Raw genomic sequence first — 21536 nt, 5'->3', positions numbered from 1 at the left:
TATATATATATATATATATATATATATATATATATATATATATATATATATATATATATATATATATATATATATATATATATATATATATATATATATATATATATATATATATATATATATATATATATATATATATATATATATATATATATATATATATATATATATATATATATATATATATATATATATATATATATATATATTCATTTATTTTATACTACTATCAAGTAGAGGTTTTATAGTCTTATGATTCATTAGCGTCGTAGGTTAACAATGTAGCGATACTGTTACTACATATTACAACTGCCACTACTACTAGTGCTATAATAGCAATATCACCACCAATATCACCAGCAACAGCAGCTAGAAGAGTAGCAGTAGCAGTATTAGAAAACATTCCATTCATACATCATTATGATAATCATTTCCTCCCTATCTCTTTCTTGAAATTGTCTTTCCAAGCTTGAAATAATGTTTTTCTATCCTGATTACTGATCCTTAGAAATTTACTAATGTCATTCTTTTTACATTCCCCGTTCTATTTAAAGACATTTGTCAGATCCCCTCTTAACTTACACCTCTCTGCAAACTTGGAAGCTTCAGTTTCGTTTCGTAAGGAATATAGCAGCAGCAGAAGCAGCAGAACCAACAGCAGGAAGAAAAGGAGGAGCAGCAACAGCAGTAGTACCAATAGTGGTACTATAAGTACTACGTAGTGGTGATGGTGGTGGTGATGTAAGTGTCAAACGTCTATACAAATAAAAAATATAGTTATTAGACTGTGATGGCGGTTGAGATACTTAATGATTATGGCGGTTATGCTGGTTAAGGAGGTGGTGGTGATGATGGTGGTGGTGGTGGTGACAGTGATGTTTGTGGTGGCGGGGATGGATGTAGCGCTTGTGGTGGTGATGGTGGTGCTTGTGGTGGTAGGGATGGCAGTGGTGGTGATGGTGGTGGTGGTGGTGCTTGTGGTAGTAGGGATGGCAGTGGTGATGGTGGTGCTTGTGGTGGTAGGGATGGCAGTGGTAGTGGTGGAATTGATGGTGGTGGTGGAGGTGGCAGTGGTGCTTATGGTGGCAGGGATAGATAGTACTGGTGGTGGTGGTGGTGGCAGCAGCTTTGCTTGTGGTGGCAGGGATGGTGATGGTGGTGGTGATGATGGTGGCGGCAGTGGTGCTTTTTTTTAGTGGTAGTAGTGGAAGCGGTGCGTGATTCTGGTGGTGAGGACGAGATCAACGCATTACTAAAATTTCTGTCATGTTGACTCTCCAAAACAAATTGCAACACACACACACACACACACACACACACACACACACACACACACCGCGTAGTGTAGTGGTTAGCACGCTCGACTCACAATCGAGAGGGCCGGGTTCGAGTCCCGGGGCGGCGAGGCAAATGGGCAAGCCTCTTAATGTGTGGCCCCTGTTCACCTAGCAGTATATAGGTACGGGATGTAACTCGAGGGGTTGTGGCCTCGCTTTCCCGGTGTGTGGAGTGTGTTGTGGTCTCAGTCCTACCCGAAGATCGGTCTATGAGCTCTGAGCTCGCTCCGTAATGGGAAAAACTGGCTGGGTGACCAGCAGACGACCGTGGTGAATTACACACACACACACACACACACACACACACACACACACACACCTGCCTGGTCTCAGGCCTATCCGAAGATCGGAAATAATGAGCTCTGAGCTCGCTCCGTAGGGTAACGTCTGGCTGTCTCGTCAGAGACTGCAGCAGATCAAACAGTGAAACACACACACACTGGAATGGAAAAGAGTCAACATAATCTCAATATTCAAAACAGGAAAGTCAACTGAGCCATTAAATTACAGACCGGTGTCACTTACAAATGTTGTGGGGAAGATAGGTGAATTAGTTATCAAGGAGAAATGAGTTGAATATCTAGAAGAAAAACATGTTATATCGAACAGACAATTTGGGTTCAGGACAGGATGATCATGTGTGTCAAATCTACTAAGTTTCTACTCAAGAGTTATAGAAGGACTGGATGGGTGGACACTGTGTACCTAGATATAAAAAAGGCTTTTGATAAAGTTCCTCATAGCAGACTACTTTGGAAGTTAGAGAACATAGGAGGACCGAGAGGAACTATATTAGATTGGATAAGGGATTACTTAAAGGACAGAGAGATGAGAACTGTGATTAGAAATATATACTCATCCTGGAGTAAAGTGGAGTGTCACAAGGGTCAGTGTTAGCTCCCATTATGTTCCAGGTATATGTAAACGACATACAGAATGGAGTGACCAGTTATAGTAATTTGTTCGCTGATGATGCTAAATTGCTATGAGTTATCAGAACCCAAGAGGACTGTTTGCTGCTGCAGGAAGATATAAAAAACATTTATGAGTGGAATAAGAAGTGGAAGTTAGAATTCAATGTCAAGAAATGTCACGTAATGGAATTAGGAAAAAAGTAAGAGAAGACCGGTATGGAACTATTTGATGGGAGAGGAACAAATAATGAAGACTAGAGAGGAAAAAGATCTGGGAGTGGTTATACAGGAAAATCTGAACCCCGAAAAACACATAAGTAAGATCTTTGGATTAACGTATAAAATGTTGACTAATATTAGAGTGGCATTTCAGTACTTGGACAAAGATATGATGGAAAAAAATATTACGAGCATGATACTTCCAAAGTTGGAATATGCAACAATAGTGTTGTCGCCGAGCTTGAAAAAGGATATAAGAAGATTAAAACTGATCCAGAAGATAGCTACAAAGATGGTGCCGGAACTAAAGGACCTAGCATATGAAGAAAGGCTAAAGGAAATGGGACTGCCAATCTTACAAGATAGAATAGAAAGAGGAGACCTAATAACATTGTATAAAATAGTTAATGGCATTGAAAAGGTAGAGAAGAAAGACGTGGTGCTTGTGACAGAGGAAGCTGGAAGGACAAGAGGACATGCAAAGAAAATTAGGAAGAGGCAGTGTGAGAAGGATATTTGAAAATACAGTTTTCTACATAGAGTGGTGGAAAAGTGTAATGCATTGAGTGATGAAGTTGTTAGTGTTATAACACATAATGTGCATAGCTTTAAAGAAAAATTAGATATATGGAGATATGGAGACAAGACACTATGTGAGCCTCGCTCGAACCCTGTACAACACAACGCGCGCACGCAGACACACATACACATAAACACACATACTCACATACACACTTCGAGGAAAATACCATATAGAAATTTGTTTTCCCTTTTCCAGGATCGTAAAGTTAACACTGATCTGACAATTACATCTCCAAATTTGCTACTCGTAGTACTGAATTCTTCGTGCCTGATTTACCATTTCCCATATTGATGCATGGTTGATAATCATCCGTGAGAGAGGAGGAAATTATAGCGCTAAAATGCACTAAATATCTAATTTATTTAAAAAAATATTGAATATACAAAATTAAATCAGCTTTATGAGGAAGCGAATAGAAAAAAAAAAAAAGTCAGAGGAAAACTTCACAAAATTGTCGTAAGAGTATCAGACACTTTCTAGAAATACATAAAAAGATAGATGAATGTATACATAAATAATGAAAATGAGCGTGACCGAACCTTCACATAGAGAATTTGCATGATGCGGAGGGAGATGTGTGTGTGTGTGTGTGTGTGTGTGTGTGTGTGTGTGTGTGTGTGTGTGTGTGTGTGTGTGTGTGTGTGTGTGTGTGTGTGTGTGTGCGTGTGTGTGTGTGTGTGTGTGTGTGCACTGATAGCTATATCACATAAAAGTAATCTCCTCCCTTACACTGCAAAGGAATAAACTGTACGATATATACTTCTTTTTATATAGAATTGCACGATTTCAAGTAGCAATGTAGCGGTAATGCACGTGTGACAGATCTGAAATGCGGCCAGGGAGTGTATTTCTTAGCGGAGCAGAGTCCATTTTAACTGACAAAGAAATGGTAAGGCGATGAGGGGACATGAGTTGGTCGGGAGGCTTATGTATACGTACATAACATATTTACTTTTTTCCTTCTCTCTCTCTCTCTCTCTCTCTCTCTCTCTCTCTCTCTCTCTCTCTCTCTCTCTCTCTCTTCACCTCTTACCTCTCCAATTCCTCAAATCCTGCTTACCATCATCCCTACCGTGCACTTTCATTACCAGCTTCAGTCTCCTTCTCAGGTTGGACGGTGAAACACGCACCGCCATCCCTTTGCCCTTCTCATGTCCACACCCTTTGCCCTTCACCCTCACAGCCCATTACGTACCCATCTTCATTTTTACTACCACTTTACCTACTTATACCCCTCCGTCCCACTCACTAGCATTCCACAGTCCTCCTCTTGTCCTCTAAAGTCATTTGTTCGAGAAAGTACGTGACATCGATACACTGACGCCATGTTTTTACCGACGGTAGCGGCTTTGCTGATGATGATGGCCAGGATGGTGTATCTTCGTAGGGCGGGTCGCTGCACCTCCACTCGCAGTTTGGCCGGAATGACTGCTATCGTCACAGGGGCGTCAGCAGGTGAGTTCCTTGACAAATGTCTGTCTGTGGATTGTACTTTGATGCTTGGTGTTTTTATTTCTAGAAGTAGGTACAGATTTTCTCTTGAAGGAGGTGGTGGTAGAAGTGTGGACAGTAAATATCAGACGAAGAAAGCGAGGAATGATTTCCACAAGTTTTCTTATTTATCATCTCACCCAATTAACATTCGTCTCTTCCACCCACCCATTCTTGCAGCAGTAAGCTTGAATCACGTCATTGCCATTACCACTCATCATCCCATCTCACCTGGCCAGCCACTCCACTTATTACCTCACCCTGTCCTCCTTTCCTTTATTTCCAGCATTGGTGTTTACTATGGTTTGATTTTTTCATCACGATAAGCAACAATTCACAGTGTCATATGCAGTGTATGGACTCGTAACAGCATCTACAAGAAAGAATGGGACAAAATGAGTAATTTTTGCATTTTCCACGTAGCGCAATGTTTGGGGGTGGTTGCAGAACAAGAAGAGACGTCTCAGAGTGGCTAATAATCAAAGGAAATTGTGTCACTTGATAAACGTCTCTGTGTTTGCAGGCATCGGGATGGAGACTGCTAAGGATCTGGCAAGGCGCGGGGCACGGGTGATTCTCGCCTGCAGAAATCTGAAGAAAGCACAGATGGTGGCCGGTGAGGATTGACTCTCCTTTTCTTCCTTTTCTTTCAAAGTTATTTAATTGAGCCTCTTATGAATCACTATAGATAAATGGAGACTGATACTAGCGTGTATGTGTTGATTTGCGTTATAATGCGCTTAATGGTGGGACACTTGAGGTTCCGTTTCTGTCTTCTGTGAAATAATGGCCAGCATGAACCACTTGTTGCAGACTCAAGAGACCGAACCCGTGAAGCGGTCCCTTTTAGGTCTACGACAGGGTGCATATGACACGGTTTCATCTCCTTTTGTATTTTGGTGATAAAACTTCTTGAGATGCTTTGCGCAAGTCACCCATTAAATAAGTTATGAATTCCTTATAGATTATACGATAAGTGATTATTGTCTTTGGTTCAGTCAACAGCCAGTCCCTCCCCGGCCAGTCAGTCAGCAGACAGTTGCTCCCCGGCCAGTCAGTCAGCAGCCAGTCCCTCCCCCACAAGGCAATCAGCAGCCAGTCCCTTCCCTTCCAGTCAATCAGCAGCCAGTCGCTCACCGCCCAGTCAGTCAGCAGCCAGTCCCTCCCTGGCCAGTCAGGCAGCAGCCGGTCCTTCCCCGGTCAGTCAGTCAGCAGCCAGTCCCTCCTTCCACAAGTCAATCAGCAGCCGGTCCCTCCCCAGCCAGTCAGCAGCCAGTCCCTCCCGACCAGTGAGTCAGCAGCCATTCGCTCCCTGACCAGTCAGTCAGCAGCCAGCAGTCCCTCCCCGCCCAGTCAGTCAACAACCAGTCGCTCCTCACCCAGTCAGTCAGCAGCCAGTCCCTCCCCTGTCAGTCAGTCAGCAGCCAGTCGCTCCCCGCCCAGTCAGCCAGCAGCCAGTCCCATCCCGGTCAGTCAACAGCCAATCTCTCCTCGGTTCGTCAGTCAGCAGCCAGTCCCTCCCCGGTCAGTCAGCAGTCAGTCAGCAACCAGTCCCCAGTCTCCCCGGTCCCTCCCCGGTCAGTCAGCAGTCCCTCCCAGTCAGTCAACCAGTCCCTCCCAGTCAGTCAGCAGCCAGGTCAGTCAGCAGCCAGTCCTCCCTGGTCAGAGCAGCCAGCCATCAGTCAGCAGCCAGTCCCTCCCCGGTCAGTCAGCCAGTCGCTCCCCGCCCAGTCAGTCCAGTCCCTCCGTGATCAGCCAGCAGCTAGTCCTCCCAGTCGGTCAGTCAGCAGCAGTCAGTCAGCAGCCAGTCCCTCCCCAGTCAGCCAGCAGCCAGTACCTTCCCGGTCCGTCAGTCAGCAGCCAGTCCCTCCCTGGTCCGTCAGTCAGCAGCCAGCCCCTCCCCGGTCAGTCAGTCAGCAGCCAGTCCCTCCTTCCACAAGTCAATCAGCAGCCGGTCCCTCCCCAGCCAGTCAGCAGCCAGTCCCTCCCCGACCAGTGAGTCAGCAGCCATTCGCTCCCTGACCAGTCAGTCAACAGCCAGCAGTCCCTCCCCGCCCAGTCAGTCAACAACCAGTCGCTCCTCACTCAGTCAGTCAGCAGCCAGTCCCTCCCCTGTCAGTCAGTCAGCAGCCAGTCGCTCCCCGCCCAGTCAGCCAGCAGCCAGTCCCACCCCGGTCAGTCAACAGCCAATCTCTCCTCGGTTCGTCAGTCAGCAGCCAGTCCCTCCCCGGTCAGTCAGCAACCAGTCCCTGGTCAGTCAGTGAACAGCCACTCTCTCCCCGGTCACCCTCCCCGGTCAGTCAGCCAGCAACCAGTCCCTCCCTTATCAGTCAGTCAGCAGCCAGTCTCTCCCTGGTCAGTCAGTCAGCAGCCAGTCGCTCCCTGGCCAGCCAGTCAGCAGCCACTTCCTCCCTGGTCAGTCAGTCAGCAGCCTGTCCCTCACCGGTCAATCAGTCAGCAGCCAGTCCCTCCCTGGTCAGTCAGCCAGCAGCCAGTCGCTCCCCGCCCAGTCAGTCAGCAGCCAGTCCCTCCGTGATCAGCCAGCAGCCAGTCCCTCCCTAGTCGGTCAGTCAGCAGCAAGTCCCTCCCCGGTCAGTCAGTCAGCAGCCAGTCCCTCCCCAGTCAGCCAGCAGCCAGTCCCTCCCTGGTCCGTCAGTCAGCAGCCAGCCCCTCCCCGGTCAGTCAGTCAGCAGCCAGAGTCTCCCCGGTCAGTCAGTCAGAAGCCAGTCCCTCTCCGGTCAGTCAGTCAGCAGCCAGTCCCTCCCCGGTCAGTCAGTCAGCAGCCAGTCCCTCCCCGATCAGTCAGTCAGCAGCCAGTCCCTCCCCGGTCAGTCAGTCAGCAGCCAGTCCCTCCCCAGTCAGCCAGCAGCCAGTCCCTCCCTGGTCCGTCAGTCAGCAGCCAGCCCCTCCCCGGTCAGTCAGTCAGCAGCCAGTCCCTCCCCGGTCAGTCAGTCAGCAGCCAGTTCCTCCCCGGTCAGTCAGTCAGCAGCCAGTCCCTCCTTGGTCCGTCAACAGCTGGAATTATTTTTTTTAATCCTAACAGAGAAGACTGATGAATCATAGTCGTCATTAACTGAATTTTTAAACCCAGGAAAAGTAAAAAGCAGATTGAACGCCTTGTTCGTGACTTACATGAGGAAGAAGATATTTCACTAATCTTTCTGAGTGGAGGACGACGGGGGATCTATGAGTGGGTTATATCAGTGATGATTTTGCAAGGCAGACTTACAGATGGACTGATGGATGCATAGACTGAAAGAAAACCAAACAGATAGAGTGACAGACAGACAGACAGACAAATTAAACAGATAGATAGACAGACAGATAGAAAAACAAACATACAAATAGACAAACAAACAGACAGGTAGATAACAAGCTTAGTGGATAGATAGATAGATAGATAGATAGATAAATAGATAGATAGATAGATAGATAGATAGATAGATAAATAGAAAGATACATAGATAGATGGATGGAAGGCTGGATCGATAGAAAGAAAGTACTTTCGAATTTCTATGAACCATATGAAAATAAATTTAAAAATGAAAACGCTTAGGTCTTTCACACACCATATCTCCTGCATGCTCTTATTCAAGAACAGTAACTTCGCTTTGCTCATCACACAGAAATCCGGTCTGCCAAGAGAGAGAAGCAAAGACATTACGAGCATCCATGAACAAGCAAGCAGTAAAGTGTGTGTGTGTGTGTGTGTGTGTGTGTGTGCCACATCTGACATCCTCTAAAAGTCTCCTTACCCTCCCCGACAGACCACATCATCTCGGAAACAGGCAACAGGAAAGTGGTGGTTCGTCTGCTGGACACCTCAGATCTCTCCTCCGTCAGGCGCTTCGCGAAGGAAATACTGCAGACAGAGGACACCATCCATATTTTAGTAGGTTACCTTTTTTTTCTTTCTAGATCATTCTATCCATATCTTCCTTTCTCTCACGGTCTCTCTTTCCTTTCTGCACGCGCTACCCCACAAATGTGGATCCTTTACTATTTACAGTGCAGGGCCGAGTAATGTTCTCCATCCCAACACTTATTCACAAATACTCAGATATTCTTTCCCATACATTAATCTAAAACTCTCATCACCGTATCGTTTCATGGACATTATCCTTCCTGCAGGTGAACAACGCAGGTATCGCAGGCAAACAGATGCGGGAAGTGACTGGTGACGGCCTAGAGCTGACCATGGCTACCAATCACTATGGTCACTTCCTGCTGACCAACTTGCTTCTCAGTAAGTAAGGAAACTGCTCGAGTACCTGACTTTATCCTGTATCTGTTTTGTGCTATATTGAAGTAACAGTAGGGTTGTGACTTGTACCCGTATATACCAGTATACACAGACATATTCAAAAGTGTAGGTAAATAGCGGGACGACCTCTCTTAGAAACCTAGTTAGTTAGATTATTTGATTTTCTGTTCACCACCACAGCTGTTGTGATGAAATGAAAGGGAACTATGTTTATCCCCACAGGAATGTTCTCCTTCATTCACTTGTTCCTTCTGTAGCTGTAAACCACTCTCTTACACCCGTGTATTGAATTTCATATTGAATCTAAAGAACTGTAGAATTTATTTTATTTTTATTTATTTATTTTTTTTGTATACTCAGTATTACTTTAGGTTCTTACTGCTGTGTTCTTCCCAGAGCGCCTGAAGCAGAGTGCGCCTAGCCGCATCATCAACGTGTCTTCAGTCGCACACTTCTTTACGTGGAATATCAACTTGATGGATCTCAATTTCGAGAAGAGGAGCTACGGCACTCTTGAAGCGTACGCGCAAAGTAAACTGTGCAATATTCTCTTCTCCCTCGAGCTGGCCGACAAACTGCATGGCTCGGGTGAGTGTAAACACCTGTCTGGGAAAGGATCTGTAATTATTTTTCTTTCAATTGTGTGTGTGTGTGTGTGTGTGTGAGAGAGAGAGAGAGAGAGAGAGAGAGAGAGAGAGAGAGAGAGAGAGAGAGAGAGAGAGAGAGAGAGAGAGAGAGAGAGAGAGAGAGATGTAAACGCAACTTAAGAAGATATTTATTCTCCTCTCTGTCTGCAGGAGTCACCGTTAACTCCCTCCACCCTGGCACTGTCGGGTCAGAGTTCTTCGCGCGAGACGATTTGGCAGTTACATGGTTCCGCAAACTTTTCCTATTTTTCGGCAATCTCGTGCTTAGATTATTCGGCAAGGTGAGGCAACTACTTACCAACTTTTATTTTTATCTGTTCTTGTATTTGATCTTGCTTTTAATGTTTGTCATAGAGACTCAGCCTTACATTGCCCTCCACTCACAGGACAATAAGCTGGGCGCCCAGACCACCATTCACCTGGCAGTGTCGGAGGAAGTGGAAGGCGTGACGGGGAAATACTTTGATGAGTGCAAGGTAAGAACACACACACACACACACACACACACACACACACACACACACACACACACACACTCAATCAGCAATCACGTTACCAGCTATCTGACTATTCCTTACCCCTCTTTTGTCTAATATATATATATATATATATATATATATATATATATATATATATATATATATATATATATATATATATATATATATATATATATATATATATATATATATATATATATATATATATATATATATATATATATATATATATATATATATATATATATATATATATATATATATATAGTTATCTAAAAATATACCGATAAATTTATTGAAAGTATTCTTTTAGACAATAAATTCCTTACTCATTATTTTTTCGTCCAATCTTTCCATGAATATTTCCAACATTGTCCTTCCCCTCTATGTTCCCTTGCAGGAGGCCACCGCCTCATGGCTGGCGAGGGACAGCAGCCTGGCGAAGGCACTATGGGAGATTAGTGAGGCGGACGTCCAGCTCGCGCCCAATGAGATTTTTTATTGAATCAAATAAATAGAGAGAGAGAGAGAGAGAGAGAGAGAGAGAGAGAGAGAGAGAGAGAGAGAGAGAGAGAGAGAGATTGGAGTACGTTTCTGATTTTTATCATTAAAATCTTCATTCCATTTAAATTCTGATATGACCATATAAACTTTGAGTGTGTGTGTGTGTGTGTGTGTGTGTGTGTGTGTGTGTGTGTGTGTGGGTGGGTGTAAAGTGAGTCAATTACAACATCTAACCAGCACTTTAAGCACTAGGCTATACCAAAACGACGAAGCGACCAACCTCCAATAGCACATTTTGAACTTTTTATCAATCTATATGGCAGCAACTAGCTCACTCAGCGCCGGCCAACCAGTCAGCCATTCAATCTGCCCTGTATCAACCTCTCGCATACCGTCACTCTGCTTCCCATTCATCCCTCACCTGAAGATTTTACTATACTTAGCCAGTGAACCGAATAACCACTTCATCTTTCCTTCAGCTTGCCTGCCAGCCGACACAATAAAAGGTAATCTGTGTGTGTGTGTGTGTGTGTGTGTGTGTGTGTGTGTGTGTGTGTGTGTGTGTGTGTGTGTGTATTTATTTACCTAGTTGTAGTTTTACAGGGCCTGGGCTTTATGCTCGTGTGACCCCGTCTCCATATCTACACTTATCCAATTTTTCTTTAAAACTATGCACACTCGTTGCTGACACCACTTCCTCACTCAAACTGTTCCAAGTCTCAACACATCTGTGCGGGAAACTATATTTTTTAACATCTCTCAGACATCTTCCCTTCCTCAGTTTCTTACTATGCGATCTTGTGCTTCTAATGTCATATTCTTCTCTCAGGATTAGTTTCTCATTATCCACTTGATCCATTCCGTTAATCAATTTATAAACTTGTATCAGATCCCCTCTCTCTCTTCTCTGTTCCAGGGTTGGTAGATCCATAGCTTTTAGTCTCTCCTCATATGTCATCCCTTTAACTTCTGGAACCATTCTTGAAGCCTTTTTTGTAGTCTGTCCAATTTCCTCATGTGTGTCCACACAACTCCTGCATATTCCAATCTGGGTCTTATTATAGTACTTATCAATTTCTTCACCATTTATTTGTCCATGTAGTGAAATGCTAATCCAATATTCCTTAGCAAATTATATGTCTCTGAAAATTCTATCAATATGGCTTACTGGTTGATTGTTTTCTTCCATCGTCACTCTCAAGTCCTTTTCATTTTTTACTTTTTCTAGTTCTACGCCATCTCCAATCTTATAGATTCCCACGGGTCGTCTTTCACTTTTCCCATTTCCATGACATGGCTTTTGTCCACATTGAATTCCATCTCCCATTTTTTACTCCATTTCCAGATCTTGTTTAAATCTTCCTGCAGTATTTCACAATCCTCTTTTTGTTCTATGACTCTGCACAGTTTCGCATCGTCCGCAAACAGATTTATGTAGCTGTTCACTCCCTCTGGCATGTAGTTTATATATATGAGAGGGGTCAGTATTGGCGCCAATACTGACCCCTGTGGCACTCCGCTGTGTGTGTGTGTGTGTGTGTGTGTGTGTGTGTGTGTGTGTGTGTGTGTGTGTGTGTGTGTGTGTGTGTGTGCGTGCGTGCGTGCGTGCGTGTTATTCCATAAATTTAGCTACTCTTTAGGTATGCACAAGTTGGGAAAAAAGACAAAGAGTAGTTTTCCAAATATTTTTCTTTCTTTCTCTATCAGTTTATCAGATACATGTGCGTTGTTCTTTTGTGCCTTATCATATTTTGGCGCCGAATTTACCGTTTGTTCGCTGGCATCTGCATCTTCGTATACAAATTATATTTCAAACCTATGGGAATACATTAATAACAAAGATGACAGAAAGGGCATCTCATCTAGCAAGAAAAAAAAGTTACAATGATAGTTACTTTTATCAATCAATCATTATAAACTGAAAACCACTTGAGAGAGAGAGAGAGAGAGAGAGAGAGAGAGAGAGAGAGAGAGAGAGAGAGAGAGAGAGAGAGAGCTCCATAATAGCAATATTTTTGTACTTCTACAGACTTGTTGGCTGGGAACGAGTCACTTAATTGGCCACATCGCAATACATCCCGGTGGCGATAAGAATGACAAAGAAACGACCGCGGTGATTATGGCGAACTATCACATGCACATCTTTACATGAATTAATTCATCATCATTGTTGTTTTTATTAGTTTTGTTATTAGTTACTATTATTATTATTATTATTAAAATTACTATTATTATTATTATTATTATTATTATTATTATTATTATTATCATTATCATTAATAATAATAATAATAATAATAATGATAATAATAATAATAATAATAATTATTATTATTATTATTATTATTATTATTATTATTATTATCATTATTATTATTATTATTATTATTATTACTATTATTATTATTTTTATCATTATTATTATTATTATTGTTATAATTATCATTATTATTATCATCATTATTATCATTATTATTATTACTATTATTATTATTATTATTATTATTATTATTATCATTACCATTATTATTATCATTATTATCACTATTATTATTATTATTATTATTATTATTATTATTATTATCATTATTATTATTGTAGTTATTGTTTTAGTAAGCAATGCCATTTCCTTGCCTTCCCATATATCAAGTTCTCTGTAATGCGCTGCATCAAATTTTGTTATCTATGTAAATAAAAAATAAAATTTTTCATAAAATTTCTTGAACGTTATCAAGTTACATTCAGATTCTGAACATTTTTTTTCTTGTGGTTTCCAAATGACATACCTGATGAGCATTTCTAGAGGTACTGATGTTCAATATTGCATAATTTCTATCTTTTCTAAGTTTTTTCTTCATTCTTAATATTTCGCTTTTTTTTATTTTGAAATCTATTTTTTCCGCATTTGTTTGTATTTTTATTTTTCCTCTTTTATTGCATTTTTTCTCATCCTATTTTAAGTCTATTTAATTTCTTTATCTGTCTAAAATGCCTAAGATAATGTATCTGCAATGATGCAATGGAAAGGGGTTTCCAGTCCCTTTCTCCGTTCTTCATGTCGTTCAAATAGCTAAATTTAAAGTTCAGAGTGGAAGACTCAATAAAATAGATCTTAAGGGGCTATCACACTGGCCTATGATACGCGGAACGAGGAACATCCGCTCCAGATAGCTGGAACTTGCCCAGGATTAGCGGAGCAAAGTTGGGATGGCTTCGTATCAAGGAGGTTAGATTATAAGGAGGCTGTGTGACGTCACAAAAGTGAAGCCTATTGCTTCGCTGCTGCTCCTACCACCACCCCTCCTCCTTACACCCAAAACATTGCCGACCGCCCATTGGCAATACATGGGAACGCCCGAGTTATTACACTCCTTATTTTCTTATGTCCATGTTTCGAGGCTGCCTACCATATATATGTGACCTTAATAGACTCGCAATAGTCGTGGCATACTGTGCCACGAAGATTTAGACGGTAAATCATACATTTAAATGAGATAATACAGTGTTTTCCAGCTATGGTGGACTTGGGTGAAAGGTGGGAAGGTGTCTTTGGGGCAAACGTATGACTTAAAAAGGTCATATACAAATGTGAATGTACATGTGCATGTAGATGTAAACATGTACGTATACATGTGCATTTAAATTAAGGATAAATAAACTGTATACCAGGTGAAACTTGGCCTGAAGGTTGATTTTTCTTGGTAAAGCAATTACTTAACACGTCAAAATTCTCTCTCTCTCTCTCTCTCTCTCTCTCTCTTTATAGCTTTTATTTAGAATGATGTGTGATTTCATGTCATTGTGCGTTTGAAAAAGCATCAATAACTGAAAATTTACTTCACTATTTGTTCCTTGTCATGCATTAAACTTCTCGAGAAAAAGTAATTCTTTTGCAATAATTTCTCCCGGAAACGTCCTGCTGTATTTTTCAATATTGTAGCTATTTCACATTAACATCGTTAATAACAGTTCTACATGACTTACTTAGGAAACTATAATGTGGTTTACATAATTTAAACCATCAGTTCTTTCTTAATTTTCCTCTAGTAATGAGAAATAAAGCGGCAATTTCCCATTGCTGAACACGGGAGAGGGCAATGTTTTGGGTGTAAAGGGGGGTTTACATGGTCGAATGGCTCGTCGAGCCCGGTTGTTGAATCTGCTTGTCGAACAGCTCAAAGAGCTTTCAGACAGTACATTGAGCCTCAGTGTGCCTCATGTTGAAACAACGTCAAAATGTCCTCGATCAGGACGATTTGATAGCCATTGCTTTAGCAGTGGCACTAAGAAGGAAAAAAAGATCAAAGTGGACGAAGGACTGGCTACTAAAAAGAGATAAATTTTCACACCAACTTGCATGTTGATTTGAAATTAGAGCCAGATGACTGGCGTAATTATTTACATATGGATGAAAACACGTACATTGATCTACTGAGTCGTGTCAGCCCTTTGTTTCTGGCTACTTTATTCGAATAGTCTTTTGATTTAACTTTCCATAACGCTGGATGATCCCGATATGTATGTATGAATTCAAGTATGACTTCCTTCTCATTCCTCTTTTCATTAATGGCAGCCATTATTCCTTCTTTCGCTAATATTTCCTCTAGTAGGTTTGAAGCACAACTGAGGTTCAATGCTCGACACCCATTCACACGCTCAAACCGTTCGTTGGACAATGAAGCCCGCCACAAAAGTCAAGATGAGCCTGACTTTCATCGAGCCGTTCGCTGAGCGCGCTCAACAACCAAATACCCCATTCACACGCTCAAACATCACTTCAAACATGTAGTTGTCGAACTGGGCTCAACGAGCCGTTCGACCGTGTAAATCTCCCTTAAGTTACGATCGTAAGCTTGGCCACCGCCTCGTAAGCTCCGCCCACTGGCTTTTTTTTTTTTTTTTTTGTACAGCGGGAAAGGCCACGGCCTTCGTATACAGGCCTGAGGGATCAGATGTGACGTCAGCACAAGTAGGCCATCGCCGCGCCACTCTGCTCATCTTTTTTCCCACAAATTTTCCATCATTTCTATGTTTTTATCGATGATCTATCTCTTTTGTCTTATAATATAAATGTATGATGATATTTTGCATTATTTTACCTGAAACAAATTTTACTTAGATTTTTTTTTTATTAATTTCAAAAATTTTAGTACAATTTTTTGTATAGGTTTTGAACTATTTCTTCATGCACTTTTTCATTTAGTTCTTGAACTTATTTTTTCATATGTAAGTTATGATATAATTTTTTTTTCATAATGATCCAGGATAACAGGTATACATATTCATATTTATTGACAACACAGTAATCATATACAGCAAACAATACTATTTAATTATTGACAACACAGTAAAGTAGTTTATGAAAATAAATAAGTTGTGTGTGTGTGTGTGTGTGTGTGTGTGTGTGTGTGTGTGTATATATATATATATATATATATATATATATATATATATATATATATATATATATATATATATATATATATATATATATATAATATAATATAACAATTCTTACAATAGTATTTGCATCCTTCTGTTCTTCCCTTGATTTTTATTTTCATCCAGCATCCTTGGCACAATAATTATTAAGAAGATATAGGCTTTTATTTCTTAATGCACTTTTTCATTTAGTTCTTGAACTTATTTCTTCATATGTAATTATATAATTTCTTTTCACACACAGCCTAATATGATCCAGGATAACAGATATACATAGTAATAGTAATTCATATTTATTGATTACAAATTAATCATTATACATCATATACAGCAAACACAGTAAAATAGATTATGGAAATAAATAATGTGTAATTCACCTCGGTTGCCTGCTGGTCACCCAGCCAGTCTTCCCCATTACGGAGCGAGCTCAGAGCTCATAGACCGATCTTCGGGTAGGACTGAGACCACAACACACTCCACACACCGGGAAAGCGAGGTCACAACCCCTCGAGTTACATCCCGTACCTATTTACTGCTAGGTGAACAGGGGCCACACATTAAGAGGCTTGCCCATTTGCCTCGCCGCCGGGACTCGAACCCGGCCCTCTCGACAGAGTCGAGCATGCTAACCACTACACTACGCAGTGTGTGTGTGTGTGTGTGTGTGTGTGTGTGTGTGTGTGTGTGTGTGTGTGTGTGTGTGTGTGTATAACAATCCTTACAATAGTGTTTGCATCTTCCTCTTCTTCCCTTGATTTTTATTTTCATCCAGTTGATCATTTTCCTTGGCACAATAATTATTAAGAAGGGAATTTGTTGAAGCCCAGACTAATAGTTTCTCTACTTTTTCAATACTGTGATTATTCTGACAACTCTCGAGTGGGAGTAAAGCATCATTTTCTGCCAAAACATTCAGCGTTACCTCTGTTACCACAGCTCTTTGTTTCAATGAATGACAAAAATCTGGCATTTCTGTAAGCTTCTTGATTACTATGTAGTTGTACATGATGATATTTACAACATATTCATCAGGATAAAGCAATGCACCTCTGCTAATACCTTGAATATAATGATAGTTTGGTAGATTCTCAATAGAGCTATTGATAGTTAAAATAGTTTTACAAGAAGCACACTTAATTTTCTTTAAAACAGAAAAACAACAGTAACCTGCCAAATATGTTAAAACTGAAAGAACATCCATACTTTTTTCAACATCATCTTCTGTTACATCAATATGGAACATTTCTTCATCGGAAATGAAATTTACATCAGCATTGTCCCATACAAATTCTTTAAATTCTGACAGTGTTATGTTCTTGTTTTTGAAGGGTAAACTTAAAACAGACCAGATTTTTTTTCCACTCAAATATTTGCCTGACAGATATCTTATAGTTGCACCCAGCAAGTTGGCGGTATTGGCTAAACCTAAACTCTAACTGATTTGTCTGAAATTTTGATGTTAATATAAAATTCATATTTAACTCCTTAATGCAGTAACTGGTTAATTCCATAATCGCATTAGTAGTGTGTTTTAAAGCTGTAAAAGTTTCTCTGGTTAATTTTCCCCTGATTTCTGTCATGGAATCCCAGTGGTCTAACCAAATAGAAAATTTGTTAAGCAACGCAAAACTTTCATCACTTGAATTATTTGTTAGTGGACTCGCATACTTGTTGTTGAGGCGCTTACCTTTACATGGGGAATTTACATTCATTATTGTCCACCAAGTGTTGATTATTGAGATGTAATTTGCAACATCTTCAAAAGAAGGCAAGCTGTACTTTTTTCCGACAGACCTCAGGGCTTCGGTGACATAATCGCTGAATATTCGTAGAGCCAATGTGACATTTTGTTTTTCTAAATTGGAGGGACACAACGACTTGAGATTAAGTTTGTATGCATGTTTTAGGAGTGAATTGGCTTCCAAAGAATGAAGTTTCTTTAGTGTGTTGAAGGGTGCAGTACAAGTTTCTTTTGTATGACTAAAGCCATCAATCGGAAAATATGGAAATTTCATAGTTTTTTCACTATCTCTTTGGCCAAGCCAGTTTTTCCGAATACATTTCAGTAAGTGTACAGCATCAAACAAAAATAAAAAGAGAGGTCTAGATTTCAATAAAGGGTGAGGATATACTATGGAAAGTTGTGGAGTATTAGCAAAGAATGACATGGCCTTCTTATTAATGCTGTTATTGTCTGTCACCACGGATATCACTCTGAATCCAATTTTTTCCAAGCCAATTACAATGTCCTTTATGAATGTGAAAAGAATTTATGTTTTTAAAGTTCTAACTGGCAAAATATGAATAACATTTTTAAAGTTTGAGCACACACTACTTATCATGAAAACGAAAGCACTCTTGGCAGCTTCATCACAATTAAAAGCAGAACCAACAACATTTCCTCCCTTGTAATCAAAATATTGCTTAATGTGTATTTCATCAATCATCAGGGAAACAGTCATATAATTTTGGTTTAAAAATTTTAACTTCTTTTTTATGTAAGAGAGGAAGTGACAATTTTGTTGTTCTGGTACTGGACTCATGCTAAGAGAAAGAGACAGTAGTCGCATGGTTGAATAACATGGGAGGAGCAAGTAGCCAACATTTCTGAGTAATCTGTAACCTTGGGGGGAGCAGTTATACATAAGAGATGAGAAAACTATGAACTCAGGGGAATAACTTAGTCTCTTTTTTGTCATAAGGTGGAGCTGTTCACATATAAATTTCAAATTGTCTCTGTACTTAGTGCTTGTTTCTTGCAGTTGTGTCAAGATGGAAATGAGTAATTGTAGGAGAAATATGAATTTAGAGACTGTAGGACAAGTACTGCCTGCTACTCATATGTTGGTTCAAAGTCACATTCCTGAAGGTTACATAAAATTTCTTCCAGGGAGTCAATGCTATTAATTTCTGAAGGGATTTTGTAATTTCCTAGCTTTTCCAATTCAACACTTCCAAAAAATACTTTTACTCTACTTGAATTGCTGATTGTTACTGAACATTTAATTTTGGGCTCAGGGTTGGCAGTCACATGGCAAACCACTACTGAATCTTCTCTCTCAATAATCTTCCAGTCCTTATCTAAATGTTTTAATTTTTTTGACCAGTTCATCTAAATCTCTAAATTTTCTGCACTCCTTCAGTTCTTCATGGTCAACAACACTCTGTTTAAGGGCTTCTTCAATTGCAATCTCTTCCATCCTGGATCTCCTATCATCAGGTGATTCCCACACAGATACTGGTGACGGTGAGAGATAAGCGGGGCAGTTGGGAAGTTGTGAGGGAACAACTCCCTGTCGCAGTCTTGGATGCTGTGGAGAGATGAATAATTATTATAATTACAAAATTTCTTAAAATAATCAGATAACTGTGTGTTTACTTGGTTTAAATACATTAAATAATTCACAACACCAATACAAGCAGTTAGTAGAGAACTACACCTAGCAAGGAATACTCACAATAATATAAACTTTTGTTCAGCTAATAAAATTAAAAAAAAAAATATTTACAGTAGTTTATAGTATGAGTAAAAAAAATATTGATGGAGACATACTCGTAGGCCTACTTTGCTAAGGTGAGCGTCACTGTGGCCACTTATCCTGTACCATCAATTATAATTAATTAAGCTTATGATGAAGCTGATTCTGGTCAGTACCCTGGGTCACAGGGCCACTGTGGCCACTAATTGGATTGCCACAGTTGCTTACCTATTTTATTGAGTTAACCCGAGGAAAGTAAGTCTATGGTCATTGGATTAAATCAAGCCAAACACTGCAGTTTTAATATCATAAACATACCTTCAACTTGGCTTGGACTTTGGTCAAAGTCCTCTCGTCGAAGAAGGAGGTCTCGCATTCGATGTCTTCTGGCCGAAAGTGCAGCTCACATACCTGAAAGAGTTCATTATGATAAATAACACAGTCAGCTAAATAATACCATAAACCCTATACACCAATACCTGTGGTGATAATGTATATATATGTATTATAATACACACCCTTTAGACCAGCAAGTTAAAAACACACCCTTTAGACCAGCAAGCTAAAAACATCTCCTTTAGACCAGCAAGATAAACATACCCTTTAGACCAGCAAGTTAAAAACACCCCTCTTTAGACCATCCAGCTAAAAACATCCCCTTAAGACCAGCAAGATAAACATACCCTTTAGACCAGCAACTTAAAAACACCCCTTTAGACCATCCAGCTAAAAACACCCCCTTTAGACCAGCACACTAAATGCATTCCTTTAGACCAGCAAGCTAAAAACAACCCCCTTCAGACCAACAAGCTGAAAACACTCCTTTTAGACCAACAAGCTAACCCCCCCATTAACACCATCAAGCAAAAAACACCCCTTTAGACCAGCAAGCTAAAAACACCCCCTTTAGACCCCTTTAGGTAGGTTAGGTTAAGATAGGTTAGGGCAGGCTAGGGTTAGGTTATTGCCCACCTTTCTCTGTTTATCTCACAAACAATCAATTTGAATAAAAGCTGTTCTTGATTTCAAAACATTTATGTTGTTCAATACATTTGTTTCATTACCTAACCTAACCTACCCTAACCTACCCTTACCTATCCTAACCAAACCTAAGGTAGTACTCGAGTGGCCAAAGTTTCTAATGTTTACCTACACTAAATATATCATAAACTGATATCATTACTTCATTATACAGGGTGTACCACGAGTTTCTGCGAATACTTCTTGAGGCGAAAGTACAAGTTATTCTAAGTAGAAAATGTTCTATACTCATATGACTTTTGAGGCTTTGTTTAGTCATGGGGTGAAATTTAAATGTGGCTGGTACAGCGATTGTTTTATTTCATAGAAACACCATGTCCACCTTACTGTAAGTGTGTGGTACTTTCAACAGAGATTTTTTTGTCTGTCAAAATCATGCAGTACCATCGAGATTTATTTACCGTCAATCTTGGTGTGAAATTCCGAACAGCTGATCTGCTGGTAGCCTCCCTCAGGCAGGCAAGGTGTCCCAGTATAGCCTATTACTTTATTTGTCAGTAATTACAGGCATTCTAACACTGTGTCAGATTTATCTGTAAATTACCTCTCAGTCAATACTACTCGTCTCATTGCAGAATATTGCTATACCCCAAAACTTGTAGAAATGATAGCGAGTTATGCAGATTGTTCGATGGTGAAAAGTAGTGTTATTCAATCATCATTTCTGCAAATTTGTGGGTGTTACAGTATCCCATGATCAGACAAGTGGTATTACAGATTAGGAATTTACCGGTAAACATTACACAATGTTAACATGTCTGTAATTAGTGACAAATAAAATAAAAGGCTGCCCACCTCCCCTGGCAGGAAGGCGGTAGTGAGGCTATCTAACAGAAAATTTGCTGTTTGAAATTTCACGTTAAGACAGTGACTGTAAATAAATTTTGATTATGCTGTGATTTTCCAAAGGAAGAAAATATATACAAAATGCCACACACTTACAGTAAGGTGGAGTAAGTTGATATAGTGTTTCTATGACATAAAAAACCCGACCGGCCCAGCCGGTGTAACGGTCACCCCGCCACATGCACTTGAATTTCACCCCACGACTAAACAAACTTGTACTTTCACCTCTACAAGTATTCGCAGAAACTCGTGTTACACCCTGTATTATA

At 40.4% G+C, this 21536-nt stretch overlaps 1 protein-coding gene and 1 long non-coding RNA gene across 2 annotated transcripts; one reads left to right on the top strand and one right to left on the bottom strand.

Annotated features, from left to right (window-relative positions):
• Nucleotides 1–4093: 4093 nt before the first annotated feature.
• On the top strand, nt 4094–12687 carry LOC123516815 (retinol dehydrogenase 11-like). Its single transcript, XM_045276501.1, has 9 exons — nt 4094–4508; nt 5068–5160; nt 8312–8436; nt 8676–8790; nt 9205–9396; nt 9606–9736; nt 9842–9931; nt 10356–10965; nt 12489–12687. Exons 1-8 carry the CDS (start codon nt 4379–4381, stop codon nt 10458–10460), a joined length of 981 nt encoding a protein of 326 aa, XP_045132436.1. The 5' UTR covers nt 4094–4378; the 3' UTR covers nt 10461–10965; nt 12489–12687.
• Nucleotides 12688–16870: 4183 nt separating this feature from the next.
• On the bottom strand, nt 16871–21217 carry LOC123516832. The gene is made up of 3 exons (XR_006678297.1): nt 20823–21217; nt 19699–19791; nt 16871–19212 (listed from the first exon to the last, which is right to left on the bottom strand). It is a non-coding gene; the product is annotated as an uncharacterized LOC123516832 (long non-coding RNA).
• Between the last annotated feature and the right edge of the window lie 319 nt (nt 21218–21536).

The sequence above is a fragment of the Portunus trituberculatus genome, chromosome 41 (assembly GCF_017591435.1).
Source record: "Portunus trituberculatus isolate SZX2019 chromosome 41, ASM1759143v1, whole genome shotgun sequence".
In the NCBI taxonomy this organism is placed as follows: domain Eukaryota; kingdom Metazoa; phylum Arthropoda; class Malacostraca; order Decapoda; family Portunidae; genus Portunus; species Portunus trituberculatus.
This window is presented reverse-complemented; position numbering and strand designations above follow the sequence as displayed.

Excerpts from the sequence above, each read along its gene's own strand:
- LOC123516815 (XM_045276501.1), top strand. The coding sequence starts at position 4,379 with ATGTTTTTACCGACGGTAGCGGCTTTGCTGATGATGATGGCCAGGATG. Across the intron at positions 4,509-5,067 it reads CGTCACAGGGGCGTCAGCAG|GCATCGGGATGGAGACTGCT; the intron begins GTGAGTTCCTTG and ends CTGTGTTTGCAG. Across the intron at positions 9,397-9,605 it reads CGACAAACTGCATGGCTCGG|GAGTCACCGTTAACTCCCTC; the intron begins GTGAGTGTAAAC and ends CTCTGTCTGCAG.